This window comes from Rana temporaria, chromosome 2 (assembly GCF_905171775.1).
Source record: "Rana temporaria chromosome 2, aRanTem1.1, whole genome shotgun sequence".
In the NCBI taxonomy this organism is placed as follows: Eukaryota; Metazoa; Chordata; class Amphibia; order Anura; family Ranidae; genus Rana; species Rana temporaria.
Genome location: NC_053490.1, coordinates 528,746,335 through 528,767,725, shown reverse-complemented (window position 1 = coordinate 528,767,725; position 21,391 = coordinate 528,746,335). Strand labels below are relative to the sequence as shown.

Below are 21,391 nucleotides of genomic sequence, written 5' to 3'. Positions count from 1 at the left end.
TGCAGCAATTTAGGGGGTTTTGAAGGGGGTTAGGGTACTCTGGAGCAGACTTGATGGCCATGTATGGCATGAGGTTTCTGGAAGGAGCTGGGGACAACTGTGGAGGCTGGGGGCTTTGCCTGAGGAACTGTGAGAGACTGGAGGGCACTGTGGGAGGTTGGGGGACACTGTTGGAAGTTGTGAACACTGTGAGGGGCAGGGGGGTCTGCAGCACGTTAGGGGGTTTTGGAGGGGGTTAGTGGACTCTGGAGCATTGTAGTGCATGAGGTTTCTGGAGGGAGCTGGGGACAACTGTGGAGGCTGGGGGCTTTACACGAGGAACTGTGGGAGACAGGAGGGCACTGTTGGAAGTTTTGAGCACTGTGAGGGGGCTGGGGGGCCTGCAGCAAGCTAGGGGTTTTTGAAGGGGGTTAGGGGACTCTGGAGCAGACTTGATGGCATTATAGGGCATGAGGTTTCTGATAGGGAGCTGGGGGCAACTGTGGAGGCTGGGGGCTTTGCCTATGGTACTGTGAGATACTGGATACCACTGTGGAAGGTTTGGGGACACAGTAGGACACTGTTGGAAGTTGTGAGCACTGTGAGAGGCTGTGGGGTCTGAAGCAAGTTGGGGGGTTTTGGAGGGAGGTTAGGGGACTCTGGAGCAGACTTGATGGCATTATAGGGCATGAGGTTTCTGGAGGGAGCTGGGGGAAACTGTGGAGGCTGGGGTCTTTGCCTGAGCAACTGTGGGAGACTGGAGGGCACTGTGGGAGGTTGGGGGATACTGTTGGAAGTTGCGAGCACTGTGAGCGGCTGGGGGGTCTGCAGCAAGTTATGGGGTTTTGAAGGGGGTTAGGGGACTCTGGAGCAGACTTGATGGCCATGGAGGACATGAGGTTTCTGGAGGGAGCTGGGGACAACTGTGGAGGCTGGGGTCTTTGCCTGAGGAACTGTGGGAGACTGGAGGGCACTGTGGGAGGTTGGGGGACACTGTTGGAAGTTGTGAGCACTGTGAGGGGCTGTGGGGTCTGCAGCAAGTTCGGGAGTTTTGGAGGAGGGTTAGGGGACTCTAGTGCAGACTTGATGGCCATGTAGGACATGAGGTTTCTGGAGGGAGCCGGGGGAAACTGTGGAGGCTGGGGGGCTTTTCCTGAGGAACTGTGGGAGACTGGAGGGCACTGTGGGAGGTTGGGGGACACTGTTGGAAGTTGTGAGCACTGTGAGGGGTTGTGGGGTCTGCAGCAAGTTCAGGAGTTTTGGAGGAGGGTTAGGGGACTCTAGTGCAGACTTGATGGCCATGTAGGGCATGAGGTTTCTGGAGGGAGCCGGGGTAAACTGTGGAGGCTGGGGGGCTTTTCCTGAGGAACTGTGGGAGACTGGATGGCACTGTGGGAGGTTGGGGGACACTGTTGGAAGTTGCGAGCACTGTGAGCGGCTGGGGGGTCTGCAGAACGTTATGGGGTTTTGAAGGGGGTTAGGGGACTCTGGAGCAGACTTGATGGCCATGTAGGGCATGAGGTTTCTGGAGGGAGCCGGGGACAACTGTGGAGGCTGGGGGCTTTGGCTGAAGAACTGTGGGAGACTGGAGGGCACTGTGGGAGGTTGGGGGACACTGTTGGAAGTTGTGAGCACTGTGAGGGGCTGTGGGGTCTGCAGCAAGTTCAGGAGTTTTGGAGGAGGGTTAGGGGACTCTAGTGCAGACGTGATGGCCATGTAGGGCATGAGGTTTCTGGTATGGAGCTGGGGGCAACTGTGGATGCTGGGGGGCTTTGCCTGAGGAACTGTGGGAGACTGGAGGACACTGTTGGAAGTTGTGAGCACTGTGATGGGCTGGGGGTTCTGCAGCAAGTTATGGGGTTTTGGAGGGAGGTTAGGGGACTCTGGAGCAGACTTGATGGCATTATAGGGCATGAGGTTTCTGGTAGGGAGCTGGGGGTAACTGTGGATGCTGGGGGGCTTTGCCTGAGGAACTGTGGGAGACTGGAGGACACTGTAGACACTGTTGGAAGTTGTGAGCACTGTGAGGGGCTGGGGGGTCTGCAGCAAAGTTGTCCCAGGCAATGTCATGGACTGATTGGCACTGTGGGGGCTAATGGCTCTCAGAGGACTTGGTGGGACTGTAGGTCACTATGGGCCACTATGGGAGACTCAGCATGGAGGTAGGTAAGTGTCCTTATTTATGTTTTAGGTAATGCCTGTCAACACATATACGAAATGTATGTTGACGCGTGACCTACCTAACACTACACCGCTGTGCACATGTATAATTCTAAAGGGAGCCATAACATAACAATTTTTTCTGGTTACAATTCCATACAATTATTCCATTCTAGGCTGCAGCTCAGGAGAACTTACCACGCTGAACAAACGGTGACCTCTTACTTATATCTCCCTCTCCCTCGCATTTTGAGATCTGTAGGTTAAACTGTTTCAGAACTTTACATTTTTATTGGAAGTTGGGGGGGGGGGGGGTAGGGGGTGCACGCAGTTCGTTGCCATGACACCACCGCCTTCCTATATCTGACCTTAATTGCTGCGATGGACAGAATATTCCCACGCCTGCAGAAAATCATAATCCCTTTCGCTTCTCCCTATCACGGTTCATCTCCCAGATGGCGGCGCGGTTTTCACCGTCTATCGCATAAACGCTAAGCTATTAAATATACAGGAGGTATCGACCGGTCATCTCTTTTTCATGAAAGTGCTAAATTATCCATAAATTGAGATAGCCGGGTCGGTGCAGGACGTATTGTGATGCGATAAACTATTTTTAAACAGGGAAATAAAAAATAAAAATACATATATTATTTTCAGCCTCCATTTTTTATTTATTTTTTTAGAAGAGGAAATAAAAATTGGCTTTTAAACAATAATTGATTCTGGTATTTCCCTTCCAGGTAGAAAGAAACTAGCGATTCAGCAACTAGATGCAATATATTTAGTAAAAGGCCGAGGGCCACAAACAGGTCCCTGGAGAGAAAGACGGATTTTTTTTTTTTTTATCGTACAAAAATATAAAGTGATATAAAGCGATAAAAATATAAAGTGATATAAAGCGATAAAAATATGGCCCAGATTCAAGAAGCAATTGCGCCCGTGTAACCATAAGTTACACGGCGCAATTGCTTACTTGCTCCGGTGTAACGAATGCTCCTGATTCAGGAACCTCGTTACACCGACTGCAGCCTAAAATCTGCGCGGCATAAGGCACTTATGCCTCGCAGATTTTAGGCTGCATTCTTGTGCTTGCCGCTAGGGGGCGCTCCCATTGTGATCAGCGTGTAGTATGCAAATTGCATACTACCAACTGATTCACAAACTTGCGCGGGCCCCGCGCAAGCCAGGTACGGAGTTTCCGTACGGCAACTTTAGCGCAAGGCTGCCCCTTCTAATAGTAGGGGCAGCCAATGCTAAAGTATAGCCGCCGCTCCCGCGACGTGAAATTTGAATTTCACGTCGTTTGCGTAAGTGCTTCGTGAATGGCGCTGGACGCCATTCACGTTCACTTTGAAACAAATGACGTCCTTGCGACGTCATTTGCCGCCAAGGCACGTCGGGAAAGTTTCCAGACGGAGCGTGCGCTGAACGCTCGGCGCGGGAGCGCGCCTAATTTAAATGATTCCCGCCCCCGGCGGGATCATTTAACTTGCCGGCGCGCCCTCGCAGTTCACGGAGCTACTGCTCCGTGAATCGAGGGAAGCGCAAAATATTTGCGGGGGCGCAGGGCAAAATCGTTGCCCTGCTCCCCCGCAAATATCGCGCAAATGTACCTGAATCTGGGCCATTCTGTATGTCTTGTCAGCCACCCCCCCCCCCCCGGTGAGTTTGTCATCAGTGGGTGTGGCCAGGCTTTGACACGACAGAGACGCACTGTTGTGGAAGGGTCTTTTGATAGCCCCCCATCCTTGGGAGAGGCAGAGTGTTGGAACAGAATAAAGGCTCATGTCAGCAGGCATTGTTTCCTGCATTTGAGATGCATAAGAAGCGCATGATGTCAAACACGGGTCAGCAAACTGCCTTTGACTTTAACCAAGTGGCATGCCTGGCACGCATGGCCGTTCAGACAGTGCTTTTGATGTGCGTTGCTTTGTGCTGCTTTATTTTGGATGCAGAAAGTTCTATGGGGTGGATTCACGTACCTGCGCTTTAGCCTACGGCGGCGCAGCGTATCGTATTTACGTTACGCCGCCGTAACTTACAGGAGCAAGTGCAGTATTCACAAAGCACTTGCTCCGTAAGTTGCGGTGGCGTAGCGTAAATGGGGCCGGCGTAAGCGTGCGTAATTCAAATGGGGAAGGGGGGCATGTTTTATGCTAATATGTGATGACCTGACGTGATTTACAAACGGCGCATGCGCCGTCCGTGTACATATCCCAGTGTGCATTGCTTCCAAGTACGGCGCAACAACGTATTGGTTTCGATGTGAACGTAAATTACGTCCAGCCCTATTCGCGAATGACTTACGCAAACGACGTAAAAAATTCAAATTTCGAAGCGGGAACGACGTCCATACTTAACATTGGCTGCGCCTCCTAAAACCAGGAGCAACGTTACGACGAAAACGACTTACGCAAACGACGTAAAAAACTACCGCCGGGCGCACGTACGTTAGTGAATCGGCGTAAGTAGGTAATTTGCATACTCTACGCTGAAAACTACGGGAGCGCCACCTAACGGCCAGCGTGAGAATGCACCCTCAGATACGACGGCGTAAGAGACTTACGCCAGTCAAATCTTAGGCTAATGTCGGCGTATCTAGCTTTCCGAATACAGAAAGAAGATACGCCGGCGCAGATTTGAATTTACGCGGCGTATCTATGGATACGCCGGCGTAAATTCTCTCTGAATCTACCCCAGTGTACTGTAGGTGCGTTTTAACTGCTGGCAAAGCCAGTCAAGCTCCGCCTATTTCTTGCCGAAAGCTGCATTTTCTAGTCACGCGCCTGCCGCTGTGTTTGAATAAAAATGGCGGCAATAACCAAGACCGTCCGTCAGCATGAGTCCTATCAGAAGAAACATGAGATTTTGTGGCTGCATTACTCCAATGGTAACTGCGAGCTTCTGGATGGCGAGACCCGCCGGGTGCCGGCGACCTGGGAAAGCTGTAGGAACCCTTGTTGGGTATTCCACCTTTTCCTGCGCTCCACTCTTATAATAGAGAGTTCGGGGCTGGATTCCAGGACTAGACCTGCATGCATGGCTGGGGCAAGGATTTTTGACACCCTAGGCGAAATCTCATTTTGCCCCTCCCTGTCTCCACTCCTGACTCCACACTCTTTGCCCTGCCCATTTATACCCCACCTTTTTAATGAAGCTCCCATCAAATGCAGCCTCACCAGTGCCCATCAATACAGCCTCACCAGCACCCATCAAATGCAACCCTTTACCAGCGCCTATAAATGCAGCCTCACCAGCGCCCCAACAATGCAGCCTCACCAGCGCCCATCAAATGCAGACTTACCAGTGCCCAAAAATGCAGACTTACCAGTGCCCATCAAATGCAGCCTTACCAGCACCCATCTAAAAAGCCTCACCAGCACCCATCATGTAGCCTACCAGCGCCCATCAAATGCAGCCTTACCAGCACCCATCAATACAGCCTCACCAGCACCCATCAAATGCAACCCTTTACCAGCGCCTATAAATGCAGCCTCACCAGCGCCCATCAAATGCAACCTCACCAGCGCCCATCAAATGCAGCCTTACCTGTGCCCATCAATGAATATTTGCTTGCTTCCATTCATTTGGGAGTCAGGACACAGTCCTCCGCCGTCACTGCGCCTCTGACACTGTGTGCAAATGGTGCGGCGGCTGCCTGCTGATGCTGAGACTTAGTTACTTGCTGCAGAGAGAAGATAGTGGGAACAGCAGTGGCCGGGCGACCCTAGGCAGCAGTGCGCCCTAGGCAGCTGCCTAGTTTGCCTAGTGGTAGCACCGGCCCTGTCTGTATGTAATGCATGTAATAAGTAAGGGCACTTCATCTGGTTACAGGGTATTCTTAGGAGGGAGTCTCACATTCAAATAGGGGTGCAACGGATCACAGTTGATCCGTGATCCGAACGGGTCCCCCCCGTCGGATCGGAACACACTGTGATCCGCGGATTGCCACGGCTCCGGAGCTAGGCCGAAGCCGCGGCCTTTCCTAATGTTACGGCGGCGGCTCCGGAGCTAGGCCGAAGCCGCAGCCTTTCCTAATGTTATGGCCGCGGCTTCGGCCTAGCTCCGGAGCCGCGACCATAACGCTAGGAAAGGCCGCGGCTTCGGCCTAGCTCCGGAGCCGCCGCCCTAACATTAGGAAAGGCCGCGGCTTCGGCCTAGCTCCGGAGCCGCGGCCATCTTGGTACACTCGGCGGCGGCCCTCCTCTGTTTACACCCACAGAGGAGGAGCCGGCACTCGTGGGACACAACGCTCGGGGAGTGTCTGTCGGTACCTGTCAGAGGGGGGCCACTGTACCAAAAGGGGGGTCACTGTACCAAAAGAAGGGGGGGTCACTGTACCAAAAGGGGGGTCACTGTACCAAAAGAAGGGGGGCCACTGTACCAAAAGAAGGGGGGTCACTGTACCAAAAGAAGGGGGGTCACTGTACCAAAAGAAGGGGGGTCACTGTACCGAGAGGAGGGGGGGGGTCACTGTACCGAGAGGAGGGGGTCACTGTACCGAGAGGAGGGGGGGTCACTGTACCGAGAGAAGGGGGTTACTGTACCGAGAGGAGGGGGTCACTGTACCGAGAGGAGGGGGTCACTGTACCGAGAGGAGGGGGGGTCACTGTACCGAGAGGAGGGGGTTACTGTACCGAGAGGAGGGGGTCACTGTACCGAGAGGAGGGGGGTGTCTGCACCGAGGGGGTACTATAGTTGGTGGGGGGGACGGGGGACATGTGGATATTACAGTGGGGGAGATTTTTTTTTTTGCCGATCCGAAAAATGATCCGATCCGTGACTCCTGATCCGAGGAACGATCCGAACCGTGAGTTTTTTGATCCGTTGCACCCCTACTTTCAAGCCCAAGGCCATTCTAAGTGGAGCCCTATAGAATTGAGAGAGTCCTTCCTTCATGTGGATAAAGTTGGCAACCGACCTCAGCTATTTACTATTTACGCTCCGGAGCCGCGGCCATCTTGGTACACTCGGCGGCGGCCCTCCTCTGTTTACACCCACAGAGGAGGAGCCGGCACTCGTGGGACACAACGCTCGGGGAGTGTCTGTCGGTACCTGTCAGAGGGGGGCCACTGTACCAAAAGGGGGGTCACTGTACCAAAAGAAGGGGGGGTCACTGTACCAAAAGGGGGGTCACTGTACCAAAAGAAGGGGGGCCACTGTACCAAAAGAAGGGGGGTCACTGTACCAAAAGAAGGGGGGTCACTGTACCAAAAGAAGGGGGGTCACTGTACCGAGAGGAGGGGGGGGTCACTGTACCGAGAGGAGGGGGTCACTGTACCGAGAGGAGGGGGGGTCACTGTACCGAGAGAAGGGGGTTACTGTACCGAGAGGAGGGGGTCACTGTACCGAGAGGAGGGGGTCACTGTACCGAGAGGAGGGGGGGTCACTGTACCGAGAGGAGGGGGTTACTGTACCGAGAGGAGGGGGTCACTGTACCGAGAGGAGGGGGGTGTCTGCACCGAGGGGGTACTATAGTTGGTGGGGGGGACGGGGGACATGTGGATATTACAGTGGGGGAGATTTTTTTTTTTGCCGATCCGAAAAATGATCCGATCCGTGACTCCTGATCCGAGGAACGATCCGAACCGTGAGTTTTTTGATCCGTTGCACCCCTACTTTCAAGCCCAAGGCCATTCTAAGTGGAGCCCTATAGAATTGAGAGAGTCCTTCCTTCATGTGGATAAAGTTGGCAACCGACCTCAGCTATTTACTATTTACGCTCCGGAGCCGCGGCCATCTTGGTACACTCGGCGGCGGCCCTCCTCTGTTTACACCCACAGAGGAGGAGCCGGCACTCGTGGGACACAACGCTCGGGGAGTGTCTGTCGGTACCTGTCAGAGGGGGGGCCACTGTACCAAAAGGGGGGTCACTGTACCAAAAGAAGGGGGGGTCACTGTACCAAAAGGGGGGTCACTGTACCAAAAGAAGGGGGGCCACTGTACCAAAAGAAGGGGGGTCACTGTACCAAAAGAAGGGGGGTCACTGTACCAAAAGAAGGGGGGTCACTGTACCGAGAGGAGGGGGGGGTCACTGTACCGAGAGGAGGGGGTCACTGTACCGAGAGGAGGGGGGGTCACTGTACCGAGAGAAGGGGGTTACTGTACCGAGAGGAGGGGGTCACTGTACCGAGAGGAGGGGGTCACTGTACCGAGAGGAGGGGGTTACTGTACCGAGAGGAGGGGGTCACTGTACCGAGAGGAGGGGGGTGTCTGCACCGAGGGGGTACTATAGTTGGTGGGGGGGACGGGGGACATGTGGATATTACAGTGGGGGAGATTTTTTTTTTTGCCGATCCGAAAAATGATCCGATCCGTGACTCCTGATCCGAGGAACGATCCGAACCGTGAGTTTTTTGATCCGTTGCACCCCTACTTTCAAGCCCAAGGCCATTCTAAGTGGAGCCCTATAGAATTGAGAGAGTCCTTCCTTCATGTGGATAAAGTTGGCAACCGACCTCAGCTATTTACATATGAATGGCGGTTATTTACATGTAAACACAGGGGGCCATATCCACGTAGCGTGGCGCATTGTTCCGTCCGGCGTAGCGTATCTCAGATACACTACGCCGCCGTAACTTACAGCGTATTTTCCTTATCCTGAAAGAATTTGCGCCGTAAGTTACGGCGGCGTACGGCGCATGCGCCGTCCGTGGGGGTATCCCAGTGCGCATGCTCCAAATTAACCCGCAACAAGCCAATGCTTTCGACGTGAACGTCATTCTACGCAAAGCGAACGACTTAGGCAAACGACGTAAAATTTTCTAAATTCGACGCGGGAACAACGTCCGTACTTAACATTGAGTACGCCTCATATAGCAGGGGTAACGTTACGCCGAAAAAAGCCTTACGGAAACTACGTAAAAAAATTCGCCGGACGGACGTACGTTTGTGGATTCGCGTATCTAGCTAATTTGCATACTCGACGCGGAAATCGACAGAAGCGCCACCTAGCGGCCAGCGTAAATATGCACCTTAGATCCGAAGGCGTACTAAGACGTACGCCAGTCGGATCTAGCCCAGCTTCAGGCGTATCTTGTTTTGTGGATACAAAACAAAGATACGCCGGAGCAAACTAGAAGTTACGCGGCGTATTAACTGCTTCGTGGATCTGGCCCAGGGCCTACATGTGAGTCGTCTGTACACAACAATAGGGCAGAGCTGGGCAGCATTAGAAGCAGCACTTCACACTGAGATATCAGGACACAGCACAGGACTAAAACTTCAAGGGACAAGGGGATTTAAACTGGGATAGTTGGCATGTATGAGGCAGCTGCTTTGGGCCCCACAACAATGACAGGGCCCGGGGAAGCTCCCCCTTTTGCCCTGCCTTAAAGACGGCCCTGGAAACAGGTCAAGATGGACAGCTAACATAGATGCTTACAAGCTCATAAACATGCAACGCATTTCTTGTACGGCACTGCCTACAACATTCCAGCGATCTATACCCCAACGCACACAATGCCGCTAAGCAGAAAGTCAAACAAACAATTCAATGCATTTGCAAATTTTACAATTCATCTGTCCGCCCTCCGAGGGAGCTTAGTCACAGCTAGGTTGCTATATATTTAAAGGTAATTGACTCCCCACCATAGTACCATGGAGCATTCTCATTATCACAGTCACGCGTCACGTGATCGGCGAGAACGGAGGCACCTGAATACGGCTCCGTGGTGTATACAGCTGGTTGTATGTTATGGCTCAAGGTGACAGACTATAATTATTATGTATAATGATAGAGGACGGGATAGGACACAAACAGGGTATGCTAATATGGTGATTTGAAACGCGTAAAACATTTCCAGTAACGTACAGTTCCATGGCAAAGCATAAATACCAATAATATGATAAGATAGGAGGAAAAAATAAATCGTGCATGCATGAGTTTACTCTCTAGTGCAGTGGTCTCCAAACTGCGGCCCGGGGGCCAGTTGCGGCCCTTTGCTTGCATTTATCAGGCCCTTGGAGCACTGTTTCATCCACTTATACCAACAATGGGGCATAATTTCCCCCACTGACATCAATAAAGGGGGCAATTCCTCCCAATGACACCAACGATGGGGCCCAATGATGGGGTGCAGTTCCTCCCAATGACACAAACAATGGGGCCGAACGATGGGGTGCAATTTCTCCCAATGACACCAACAAAATGCGGCCCAATGATGGGGTGCAGTTCCTCCCAATGAGCTACGTGAATCTAGCTCAATGTATGCACTACTACAGGATCAGCTTTCTACACCAGGGGAAATTCTATTTAGTTTTTTGTCTTTTTTGTTTTGTTTTATTTGTTTGGGTTTTTTTTTTTTTTGTTCTTTTTTTGTTTACTTTTGTTCTTTATTTTTTTTGGGGGTTTTTGTTTTATTTATTTATTTTATTTTTTGGTCTTTTTTGTTTATTGTTCGGTCTAATTTGTTTGTTTTTTTGGACTTTTTTTTCTTTTGTTTTTGCTTTTTTGTTGTTGTTTGTTTTTCATCTAAAAGAAAAAGCTGATTAAATGAGTATAAAAATAAAATAAAAATTAGGAAGTTGGACCCGTACATCTGGGGCCACCTGTAATCCACGTTGGATTCAATGTATTCGCTGATAAGTTTTGTTTTTTGTTATGTTTTTATTTTTTAAGTCTATTTTGTGTTGTTTGTTTGTTTTTTGTCTTTTTTGATTTGATTTATTTGTTTGTTTTTGTTTTGTTTTTTGTTTGTTTGCTTTTTTCTTAATCTTTTTTTCTTAATCTTTTTTTTTGTTGTTATTTTTTTGTCTTTTTTGTTTTGTTTGTTTATCTTGTCGTTGTTTTTTTGGGTTTTATTTTATTTATTTTTTTGTTTTGTTTTTTTGGTCTTTTTTTTCTTATTTTTTTGGTCTTTTTTGTTTTGTTTTTTGTTTGCTTTTTTTCTTAATCTTTTTTTCTTTTGTCTTTTTTTTGTTGTTATTTTTTATTTTTTGTTAATTTTTTGTCTTTTTTTTTTCTTCGTTTTTTTGGTCTTTTGTCTTTTGTTTTGTTCTTGCCTTTCTATTTGGTTTTCTTTTTTTTTTTTTTATCTAAAAGAAAAAGCTGCTTTAAACGAGTATAAAAATAATGAAATAAAAATGAGTTGTTGGAAGACCCGTACGTCTGTAATCCGCGTTGGATTCAATGTATCCGCTGATAACGCGCGCTCTTTCCTGCCATCAAGATAAACATATGTGTGCGTGGAATAGCTGCACGCCTCGCGATGAATCCTATAGGCTCGCGGACGCTCACACGTACGGCCAGGAAACACATTTAATTGTGTCAGCAGTTCCGCTGCACTCGGCGTCAACACATTGCAGAATGACACTGAGCGATACGGGTAGCGGCGTGGTTAACCCCCTGCGCGCCTGGCACAGCGTTGATACCTCCCCCCCCCCCCCAACATCCTGGCCTAAGTCATCGTGCACACGGTCATTAAACCCCAGGCCGCGCCATTATTTCTGTCCACCTCGGGACGTTGGGGAGGAGGAAGCGTCAATGGAAGCCTTTGAGGCTCTGGCTGAAATATTCTTAAACCCGTAGCGGAGGATTGATGCAGTGCAATTTATCAGCTTCCCTGCGAGCGCAGAGGAGGCTTCATCACATGTGATTCACTCTCCTGTAATCATTTTCACATGATGGGATGAGTCAATCTTTCAAAGAGAATTTTCACAGGTACCAGAGGGATGGGGGATGCAGCAAAGGTACCGGGGAGATGGGGATGAAGGTGGGGTAACGGGAAGCTGGAGATGCAAGGTGGGGTACCAGGGAGATGTGGATGCAAGCGGGGTACTGGAGAGATGGGGATGAAGGCGGGTACCGGGGGGATGGGGATGAAGGCAGGGGAGCAGAGAGATGGGGGGTGAAGGCGGGGTACCGGGAAGATGGCCATGAAGGTGGGGTACTGGGAAGATGGAGCTGCAAGGTGGGGTACCGTGGGGATGGGGAAGAAGGTGGGGTACAGGGGAGATGGGGATGAAGGCGGGGTACTGGGGAGATGGGGATGAAGGCGGGGTACCGGGGAAATGAGGATGCAAGCAGGGTACTGGGGAGATGGGGATGAAGGCGGGGTACTGGGGAGATGGGGATGAAGGCGGGGTACCAGGGAGATGGGGATGAAGGCAGGGTACCGGGGAAATGAGGATGCAAGCAGGGTACTGGGGAGATGGGGATGAAGGCGGGGTACTGGGGAGATGGGGATGAAGGCGGGGTACTGGGGAGATGGTGATGCAAGCGGGGTACTGGGAGATGGGGATGCAAATGGGATACAGGGGAGATGGGGATGATGGCGGGGTACCAGGGAGATGGGGATGAAGGCGGGGTACCGGAAATGGTGATGCAAACAGGGTACTGGGGAGATGGGGATGAAGGAGGGGTATTGGGGGAGATGGGGATGAAGGTGGGGTACCAGGGAGATGGAGATGCAAATGGGGTACTGGGGAGATGGGGATGAAGGAGGGGTATTGGGGGAGATGGGGATGAAGGTGGGGTACCAGGGAGATGGAGATGCAAACGGGGTACTGGGGAGATGGGGATGAAAGCGGGGTACCGAGGAGATGGGGATGCAAGCGGGGTACTGAGGAGATGGGGATGCAAGCGGGGTACTGGGGAGATGGGGATGAAGGCCGGGTACTGGGGAGATGGGGATGAAGGCGGGTACTGGGGAGATGGGGATGAAGGCGGGGTACCAGAGAGATAGGGATGACGGCGGGGTACTGGTGAGATGGGGATGAAGGCGGGTACTGGGGAGATGGGGATGGAGGCGGGGTACCAGAGAGATAGGGATGAAGGCGGGGTACTGGGGAGATGGGGATGAAGGCGGGTACTGGGGAGATGGGGATGAAGCTGGGGTACCAGAGAGATAGGGATGAAGGCGGGGTACTGGGGAGATGGGGATGAAGGCGGGTACTGGGGAGATGGGGATGAAGGCAGGACACACAAAATGTACCAAGTATGCATGTAGGGTACAAATGAAACATGCAGAGTGCCAGAGATGCTGGCAGGGTACCAGGAATGCTGGCAGGATGCCAGGGGTGTAGGAAGGGTACCAATAATGCAAACATGATACTAGTGATGCAGGCAGAGTATCAGGGATGCAGGCAGGGCACCAGAAAAGCAGGGAGGGTGCCAGAGATGTCGGCAGGGTATTATGGATGTAGATAGGGTACCAGGGATGCAAGAAGATTACTAGGGATGCAGACAAGGTTCCAGTGCCTCAGGCAGGGAACCAGAGAAGCAGGCAAAGTGCTAGGCATGTAGGCAGGGTAGAATGTAGGTAGGGTGGCAGGGATGTAGACAGAGCACCAGTAAAGCAAACAGGGTGCCAGGGATATAGTCAGGGTACTATGGATATAGACAGGGTACCAGGGGTGTAGGCAGGGTACCAAGGATGAAGGCAGGGTATCAGGGATGTGGGCAGAGAGACATGGGGCACCAGGGATGCACATCTGGGTACCAGTTCACATTAAACTGCAAAGTACTATTTTCACCTTGGTGAAGACAGCTACTGTCCAAATCTTACAAGAACAATCAATGATCTGGTGCCACTCCGGAGAGGCAGAGGCAAGGAGAGTGCTCGGGTCGGGACACCCGGGGGGGACAGCGACTCTTAAACACAACACCTAATGTCACAACCACATACCTATATCATGTACCATTGTATAAATACGAGACATACAGTATTGCGCAAACCCAACATTCAACAGATCAGCCCCGTGTAGGGTGCCCGCTGCCCACCCACAGAGGGTACACATGAAATATCTCGGAGAGCACACCACTTGATGCCAGTATTCTTCCCATCTGGTCACATTCCTATATCAGCCATGGAACTGATGAGAGAGCGTCCATGGATCCTAAGAGCAAGGGGAAGGATTAGCTCACAACCCTAGGGGGGGGGGGGGGGAGGGGGAAAATGGGCTCCGGTGGGATAACTAGGAATAATCAATGTTGCCTTTTGCAAAATATATACTGAATGGTGCAAATATTGAAAAATAAATAAATAAATAAACCGGCTAGCCCCGTAGAAGTGAGGGCTAAGGGTAAGACTTAACTCAACGGTACAAGGGGGGCAAACTTTATTGCTGGGGTGTATTTCATCCCTATGGCGCCAACAGAGGCAGTAGCGCCGCTTGGCCTTTTGTAAACACTTAAAAACAGCTTTTTTTTTTTTTATATATAAACCGTGCAAAACATTCAGGGCCAGATCCACAAAGAACTTACGGTGGCGTATCTATTGATACGCCGCGTAAGTTCTACGATGCGCCGACGTATGTTTGTTTTGTATCCACAAAACAAGATACGCCTGAATGGGGGCTCGATCCGACCGACGTACGTCTTAGTACGCCGTCGGATCTTAGGTGCATATTGACGCTGGCCGCTAGGTGGCGCTTCTGTCGATTTCCTCGTAGAGTATGCAAATTAGCTAGATACGCCGATTCTCAAACGTACGTCCGCCCAGGGCATTTTTTTATGTCGTTTACGTAAGGCTTTTTTCGGCGTAACGTTACCCCTGCCTCTATGAGGCGTACGCAATGTTAGGTATGGACGTCGGGACAGCGTCAAATTTTCCGTCGTTTGCGTAAAACGTTAGGGCTTTGCGTAAATAACGTTCATGTCGAAAACATTGACGAAAAAACGTCATTTACGTGGGGTCAAGTTGAATTAACATAAAACACGCCCACATCTTAGTCATTTGAATTTCGCGCCCTTACGCCGACACATTTACACTAAGCCGCCGTAACTTACGGTGCAAATTCTTTGTGGATAAGGAACCTCCGCTCTAAGTTACGGCGGCGTAGTGTATCTGAGATACGCTACGCCGGTCTATATATGCGCCGAGGTACGTGGATCTGGCCCTCAATCGCTGGTTATTGAATCAAAAATCAATACTTTTCTTTTATAAATGAGCGGACCGTCTCCATCGGGGTAAAGGGTCACGACACCGCGGGACACTGCGTTTGTTAAGCCAGCGCTTAACGCTTGCCCATGCAATTTTTTTTCTTTTATTTATTTTTTTATATGTTTTTTTTTTGTTTGTTTTATTTCCATATAAAAGTATAAAAATATCATAAACAAGAATCAATGTCAGCAAAGGTATATAATCAACACTACGCAGCATCTCAGTTGAGGTTCAGGATCTCAAGCATTCAATTGCATGTCAACAGATAGAGAGAGAGACAGAGAGGGAAATAAGAAAAAAATAAAATAAAAACACAGGCAGAGCGCCCCCTACCTGAGGACTGCTGTATCCCCTTGCCGAACGGTGATGTTGTCGGTACTCCGGTTTAAATCCACACTGCGTACATGCAGCCCTGTAGGAAGAAGGCAGAGTAGTCTTAGGAGCAAAATCTGCAGTTGATTCCTGTCCGATTGCAACCTCCAAACCATGATGACCAACTTTTATTATTATTATTACGAAAAAAAAAAAAAAAAAAAAAAACGTATTTGTCGTTTTTATTAGTATCCCAAATTTCCAAAAAAAAAAAAAAACACGACAGTTGAAAAAAAGAAAAAACAGTTCCTAAACACAAATGAGTGGCAACAAAATTCAAGCAAACCCAGGACAAAAAAATATATATATATTTCAATTTAAAAAAAAATATTTAAAACATTTTTTGTGAAAAAAATAAAAAATAAATAAAACAAAGTCTTATTCCACGATTACAGTTCCAGAAAGCGATTTTTTTTTTTAGGCGATTTTCCCAAAAGTGTTAAATTTCCTCAACTAGAAGAGAGATGGAGACCCCCAGATAACCAGAGAAAGGGGGGGTGGTGAGTAAATCCTATAGGGGGGGTGAGTAAATCCTATAGGGGGGTATAAATCCTGCAGGATGCGTAAATGCTCCTTTTTTTTTTGCGTAGGAAGGAGGTATCCGTAGGTAGAAATCCCAGAAGAATCCCAGAGTGGAAGGAAAAAGTCAGGGAGAGCAGAGAGTGGATGCTGCTGAGGCTGAGACTGTATACAGAATCTTCACTAACCCACTTTCCCAAGCTCAGAGAGATGGATGGAGAAGGAAGGGAGGAGGGATGGAGGGATGGAAGGGGGGGGGGGGAGTGGAGGAGGATCTATACAAAATGCAGGGACCTGCTTATACTGAAAGGGGAAGCCGAGCTCACAATCCCAGGCTTTTTTCCCAACCGTAATCCCCTCCCGCCACCTATTCATCCGCCGTCGCTTCCTCCAGGAGCATCTCTGCGTCGCGTACCATCGAGCATCGCATCGCTGCAGCGATTTGCTACCATGGCTCCTAAGGCCTGGAAATTTCATCTGAGCATTCTCCTTCTACATCTTTTCCCCCCAATGATTTTATTTGTAGCATTGACTTTCCAAAAAGGATGTCCCCAGTTTCAGGATTCTGCAAGAGGCTAACCTCTAGATTGTAAGCTCCTATGGGCAGGACTTTATCCCCCTGTTGTGTCTGTGTGTGATTTTGTATTTGTGCTTGTCATTGGATTGCAATGGGTTTCTTTGCACTGTGCCACTGCAGGTGACAGTGCTATAGATGCCATTAAAAATAACGATGGTTAACTGAGGTTGCGTCTCTGCCAAAGGCTTCCTATGTAAGACTTTATATATTTGGTCCCTATAGATATTTTTCTGTGTGTGTTTCATACATACTATATATACTGTATATATATATATATATATATATATATATATATATATATATATATATATATATATATATATATTTTTTTTTATTCTTTAAAAAAAATATATTATTAGTATTAATGTATATAATATATATATATATATATATATATATATATATATATATATATATATATATATATGCATTTTTTAATACTTATTTTTAAAATATATTTGTATTATTATCATCATTATGTATATATATATATATATACACCGTATATATATAAATTTTTTTTTTTTTATTATTATTAGTAGTAGTATATATAATTACTATTAGTAGTAATAATATATGCTATTACAATATATTTACCATATATATATTTATATATATATATATGTATATAAATGTAAATATGTTAAATATACATATTATATATATTATATAATATTTGTATTTATTTATTTATTTATTAGTGATAATTATATGTTATTACAATATATTTAATATATATATATATTATTTTATATATATTTATTTATTATTAATAGTAGTAGTAATAATATATGTTATTACAATATATTTAACATATTTACACATATATATATATATATATATATATTATTAGTATTATATATGTATTTATTTAGTATTACTAGTAGTAATAATATATGTTATTAAAATATATTTATTTAATATATATATATATATATATATATATATATATATATATATATATATATATATATATATATATATATATATATATATATATTATTTTATATATATTTATTTATTATTAATAGTAGTAGTAATATATGTTATTACAATATATTTAACATATTTACACATATACATATACATATATATAATATTTGTATTTATTTATTTATTATTATTAGTGATAATTATATGTTATTACAATATATTTAACATATATATATATATATATATATATATATATATATATATACACACACACACACATACATACATATTATATATATATATGTGTATATATATATATATATATATATATATATATATATATATATATATATATATATATATAAGTGTGTAGTAAGTATATATGTGTGTGTATATATATATATATATATATATATATATATATATATATATATATATATATATATATATATATATATATATATATATATATATATATATATATATATATATTTAACATATTTACATGTATATACATATATATATATATATATATATATATATATATATATATATATATATATATATATATATATATATATATATATATATATAAATATAAAATGTGGGACACTATAGCATATTATCATTGACTATTCCTTTGGAATTATTGTTAATTTGTTATTTGGATGGCAGTATTTTTTTTTTTTATAAATCAATTTTCACTTATTTACTTACATGCTGTTCCATATTTTGCTATTCTATTTCATCAATAAATTTGTCAAAGCTCCCTCTTGTGGTCATATGAATATCAGGCACCTGGCAACATATTAATATGGTGGCCATATATATAGTAGACTTTTGCCATTAAGACGCATGCTCTGCAGCTGTTATCCTGATCCGTCAGGAACATTGCCAATGACACAAGTTTGTATATGAGGTGCACTGACAACTGAACACACGCCTGTTCCGGGTTAGTGACCCCCTACTGGTCATCTGCATATCAGGCACCTGGCAAGAGATGAATATGGTGGCCATTATAGTAGAACTACCTTTAAGGCACATGCTCCGCAGCTGTTATCCTGATCCTTCACAAACTATTACTGAATCAATGACGCAAAAGTGTGTATATGAGGTGCACTGACAACTAAACACACACCTGTTTCAGGTTAGTGGCCCACTGAGCAGTAGGGCCCCACCAACCATATTTGCATGCTGATGAGGAAAGGTATAAGGGCCGCCATTTCCGGCCCTTAGCATTAAGAGCCAGGCTCTGTCTGGCTTCTTAATTTTAAGTCAGAGGGCCAGATTCACGTAGCTCAGCGGATCTATAGATCCGCTCGATCTACGTGAATTAAGATCCGCTCCCGCAAGTTTAGGAGGCAAGTGGCTAATTCACAAACCACTTACCTCCAAACTTGCGACGGCGGATCCTAAATCCCCCGGCGGAATTCAAATTCCGCGGCTAGGGGAGTGTCATATTTAAATCAGGCGCGTTCCCGCGCCGATTTAAATGCGCAGGCGCCGTCCGCGAAATTTCCTGGCGTGCATTGCTCCCACTGACGTCGCTAGGATGTCAGTGGTTGCGACGCGTACGTAAACTACGTAGTTCCGTATTCGAGAACGACTTACAGAAACTACGTAAAAAAATTCAAATTCGACGCGGGAACGACGGCCATACTTAACATTGGCTGCGCCTGCTTTTAGAAAGGGTAAGTATACGACGGGTACCGCGCTACGGAAACGTCGTAAGAACACAGCGTCAGGTCCGTGTACGTTCGTGAATTTGCGTATCTCGCTGATTTACATATTATTCAGTGTAAATCAGCGGGAACGCCCCCGGCGCCATTTTTAATTCAAAAAAAAGATCCGACAGTGTAACACAGTTACACCTGTCAGATCTTAGCCCTATCTATGCGTAACTGATTCTATGAATCAGGCGCATAGATAGGACCTGTCTAAGTCAGAGATACGATGGTATATCTGTGGATACACCGTCGTATCTCTTTGTGAATCTGGCCCAAAGACTTGGAGCAATCCGCTTGATAGCCAGGGAACTAGCATCTTACAAATATATAAGAGGTCCATACAGTGAACTTGGTGTTGAGTTATTCACTTTACGGTCAACACTAAGGACAAGGGGGCACTCTTTACGTCTAGAGGAAAAGAGATTTCACCTCCAAATACGGAAAGGTTTCTTCACAGTAAGAGCTGTGAAAATGTGGAACAGACTCCCTCCAGAGGTGGTTCTGGCCAGCTCAGTAGATTGCTTTAAGAAAGGCCTGGATTCTTTCCTAAATGTACAGAATATAACTTGAGTATTAAGATTTGTAGGTAAAGTTGATCCAGGGTAAATCCGATTGCCTCTCGGGGGATCAGGAAGGAATTTTTTCCCCTGCTGTAGCAAATTGGATCATGCTCTGCTGGGGTTTTTTGCCTTCCTCTGGATCAACTGTGGGAATGGAGTTGGGTGTATAGGATTTTACTGTGTTTTTTTTTTTTTTTTTTTTTTTGTGGTTGAACTGGATGGACTTGTGTCTTTTTTCAACCTGACTAACTATGTAACTATGTAACTATGTAACTATGTAACTTTAAAGTCAAAGGAACCCCCCTTTTGCACAAAACATTTTCTAGATTTAATGGGCCATTCCCAATTTTGCTTCTTGTGACAATGTGTAAATAATCTTATGTGATGACTATCCTTCCAGCGATGTATCGTAGCTTAATAGCATAAATCCATTTGTTTGCCTCTGTCACCCATAGCCTACTGTGCCTAATGGTCAATGAGGGGAGGGACAGAGTGGCTTCATGATACAAATATTCAAGAGGCACCAAATTAATATTCACTCAATAAAAACTCATAAACTTGAAGGAAGCTCAAGGGCTTGACGAAGCAGCTCAACTGCAGCATGGTTCCCACTGGTGGGCACCTTAGCATTAAGAGCCAGGCTTCCAAGTGACTTTCAAACTGCTGACTGTGCCTTGTCTATTTAGGGCCAGATTCTCGTAGATCGGCGTATTTTTGTGCGGGCGTAACGTATCCTATTTACGTTACGCCTCCGCAACTTAGACGGGCAAGTGCTGTATTCTCAAAGCACTTGCTCCATAAGTTGTGGCGGCGTAGCGTAAATAGGCCGGCGTAAGCCCGCCTAATTAAATTTGGAACAGGGGGGCGTGTTTTATGTAAATAACGCGTGACCCGATGTGATTGACGTTTTTCACGAACGGCGCATGCGCTGTCCGTGGAATATCCCAGTGTGCATTGCTCCAAAGTACACCGCAAGGACGTATTGGTTTCAACGTGAACGTAAATGACGTCCAGCCCCATTCGCGAACGACTTACGCAAACTACGTAAAACGTAAAAAATTTGACGGTGGCCCGACGTCCATACTTAACATTGCGTACGCCTCATATAGCAGGGGTAACTTTACGCCGGAAAAAGCCTTACGTAAACAACGTAAATAAATGCGCCGGGCGGACGTACGTTTGTGAATCGGCGTATCTACCTAATTTGCATATTCCTCGCGTAAATCTACGGAAGCGCCACCTAGCGGCCAGCGTAAATATGCAACTAAGATACAACGGCGTAAGAGGCTTACGCCAGTCGGATCTCAGCAAAATTCCGGCGTATCTTGTTTTCTGAATACAGAAAAAAGATACGCCGGAGCATCCTAGAAGTTACGCAGCGTATCAATAGATACGCCAGCGTAACTTCTTTGTGGATCTAGCCCTTAGTCTTTAGATAATGATTAGGAAAGTCCCTTGGCAGTTTGACATTGTTACTCTGACCACTCAGAGTAAATAGTGGAAAGTAAATAGTAGGTATGGTCATGAGTGATTAATCATTAAGGTTTTAGTAACTTCAAATTATCTGTATCATGATTGGTTTAGAGGGAACGCCTCATTGTACGCCTTAATCACAAAGTTCACTATGATTGACTATATATTCTGTATCAGAGTTCTTGCATCATACCTGTCTCTTGTGGT

General features: G+C 46.5%; 1 protein-coding gene across 4 annotated transcripts in view; it reads right to left on the bottom strand.

Annotated features, from left to right (window-relative positions):
- Positions 1-15,551, bottom strand: part of LOC120928041 (limbic system associated membrane protein) — an 840,365-nt gene extending 824,814 nt beyond the window's left edge. For all 4 annotated transcript variants that reach the window (XM_040339115.1, XM_040339117.1, XM_040339118.1 and 1 more), the window contains exon 1: positions 15,357-15,551. In XM_040339115.1, coding sequence (XP_040195049.1) covers positions 15,357-15,511 — 155 coding nt within the window. In that variant the 5' untranslated portion in view covers positions 15,512-15,551. The remainder of the gene's footprint in view (positions 1-15,356) is intronic.
- Positions 15,552-21,391: the final 5,840 nt, after the last annotated feature.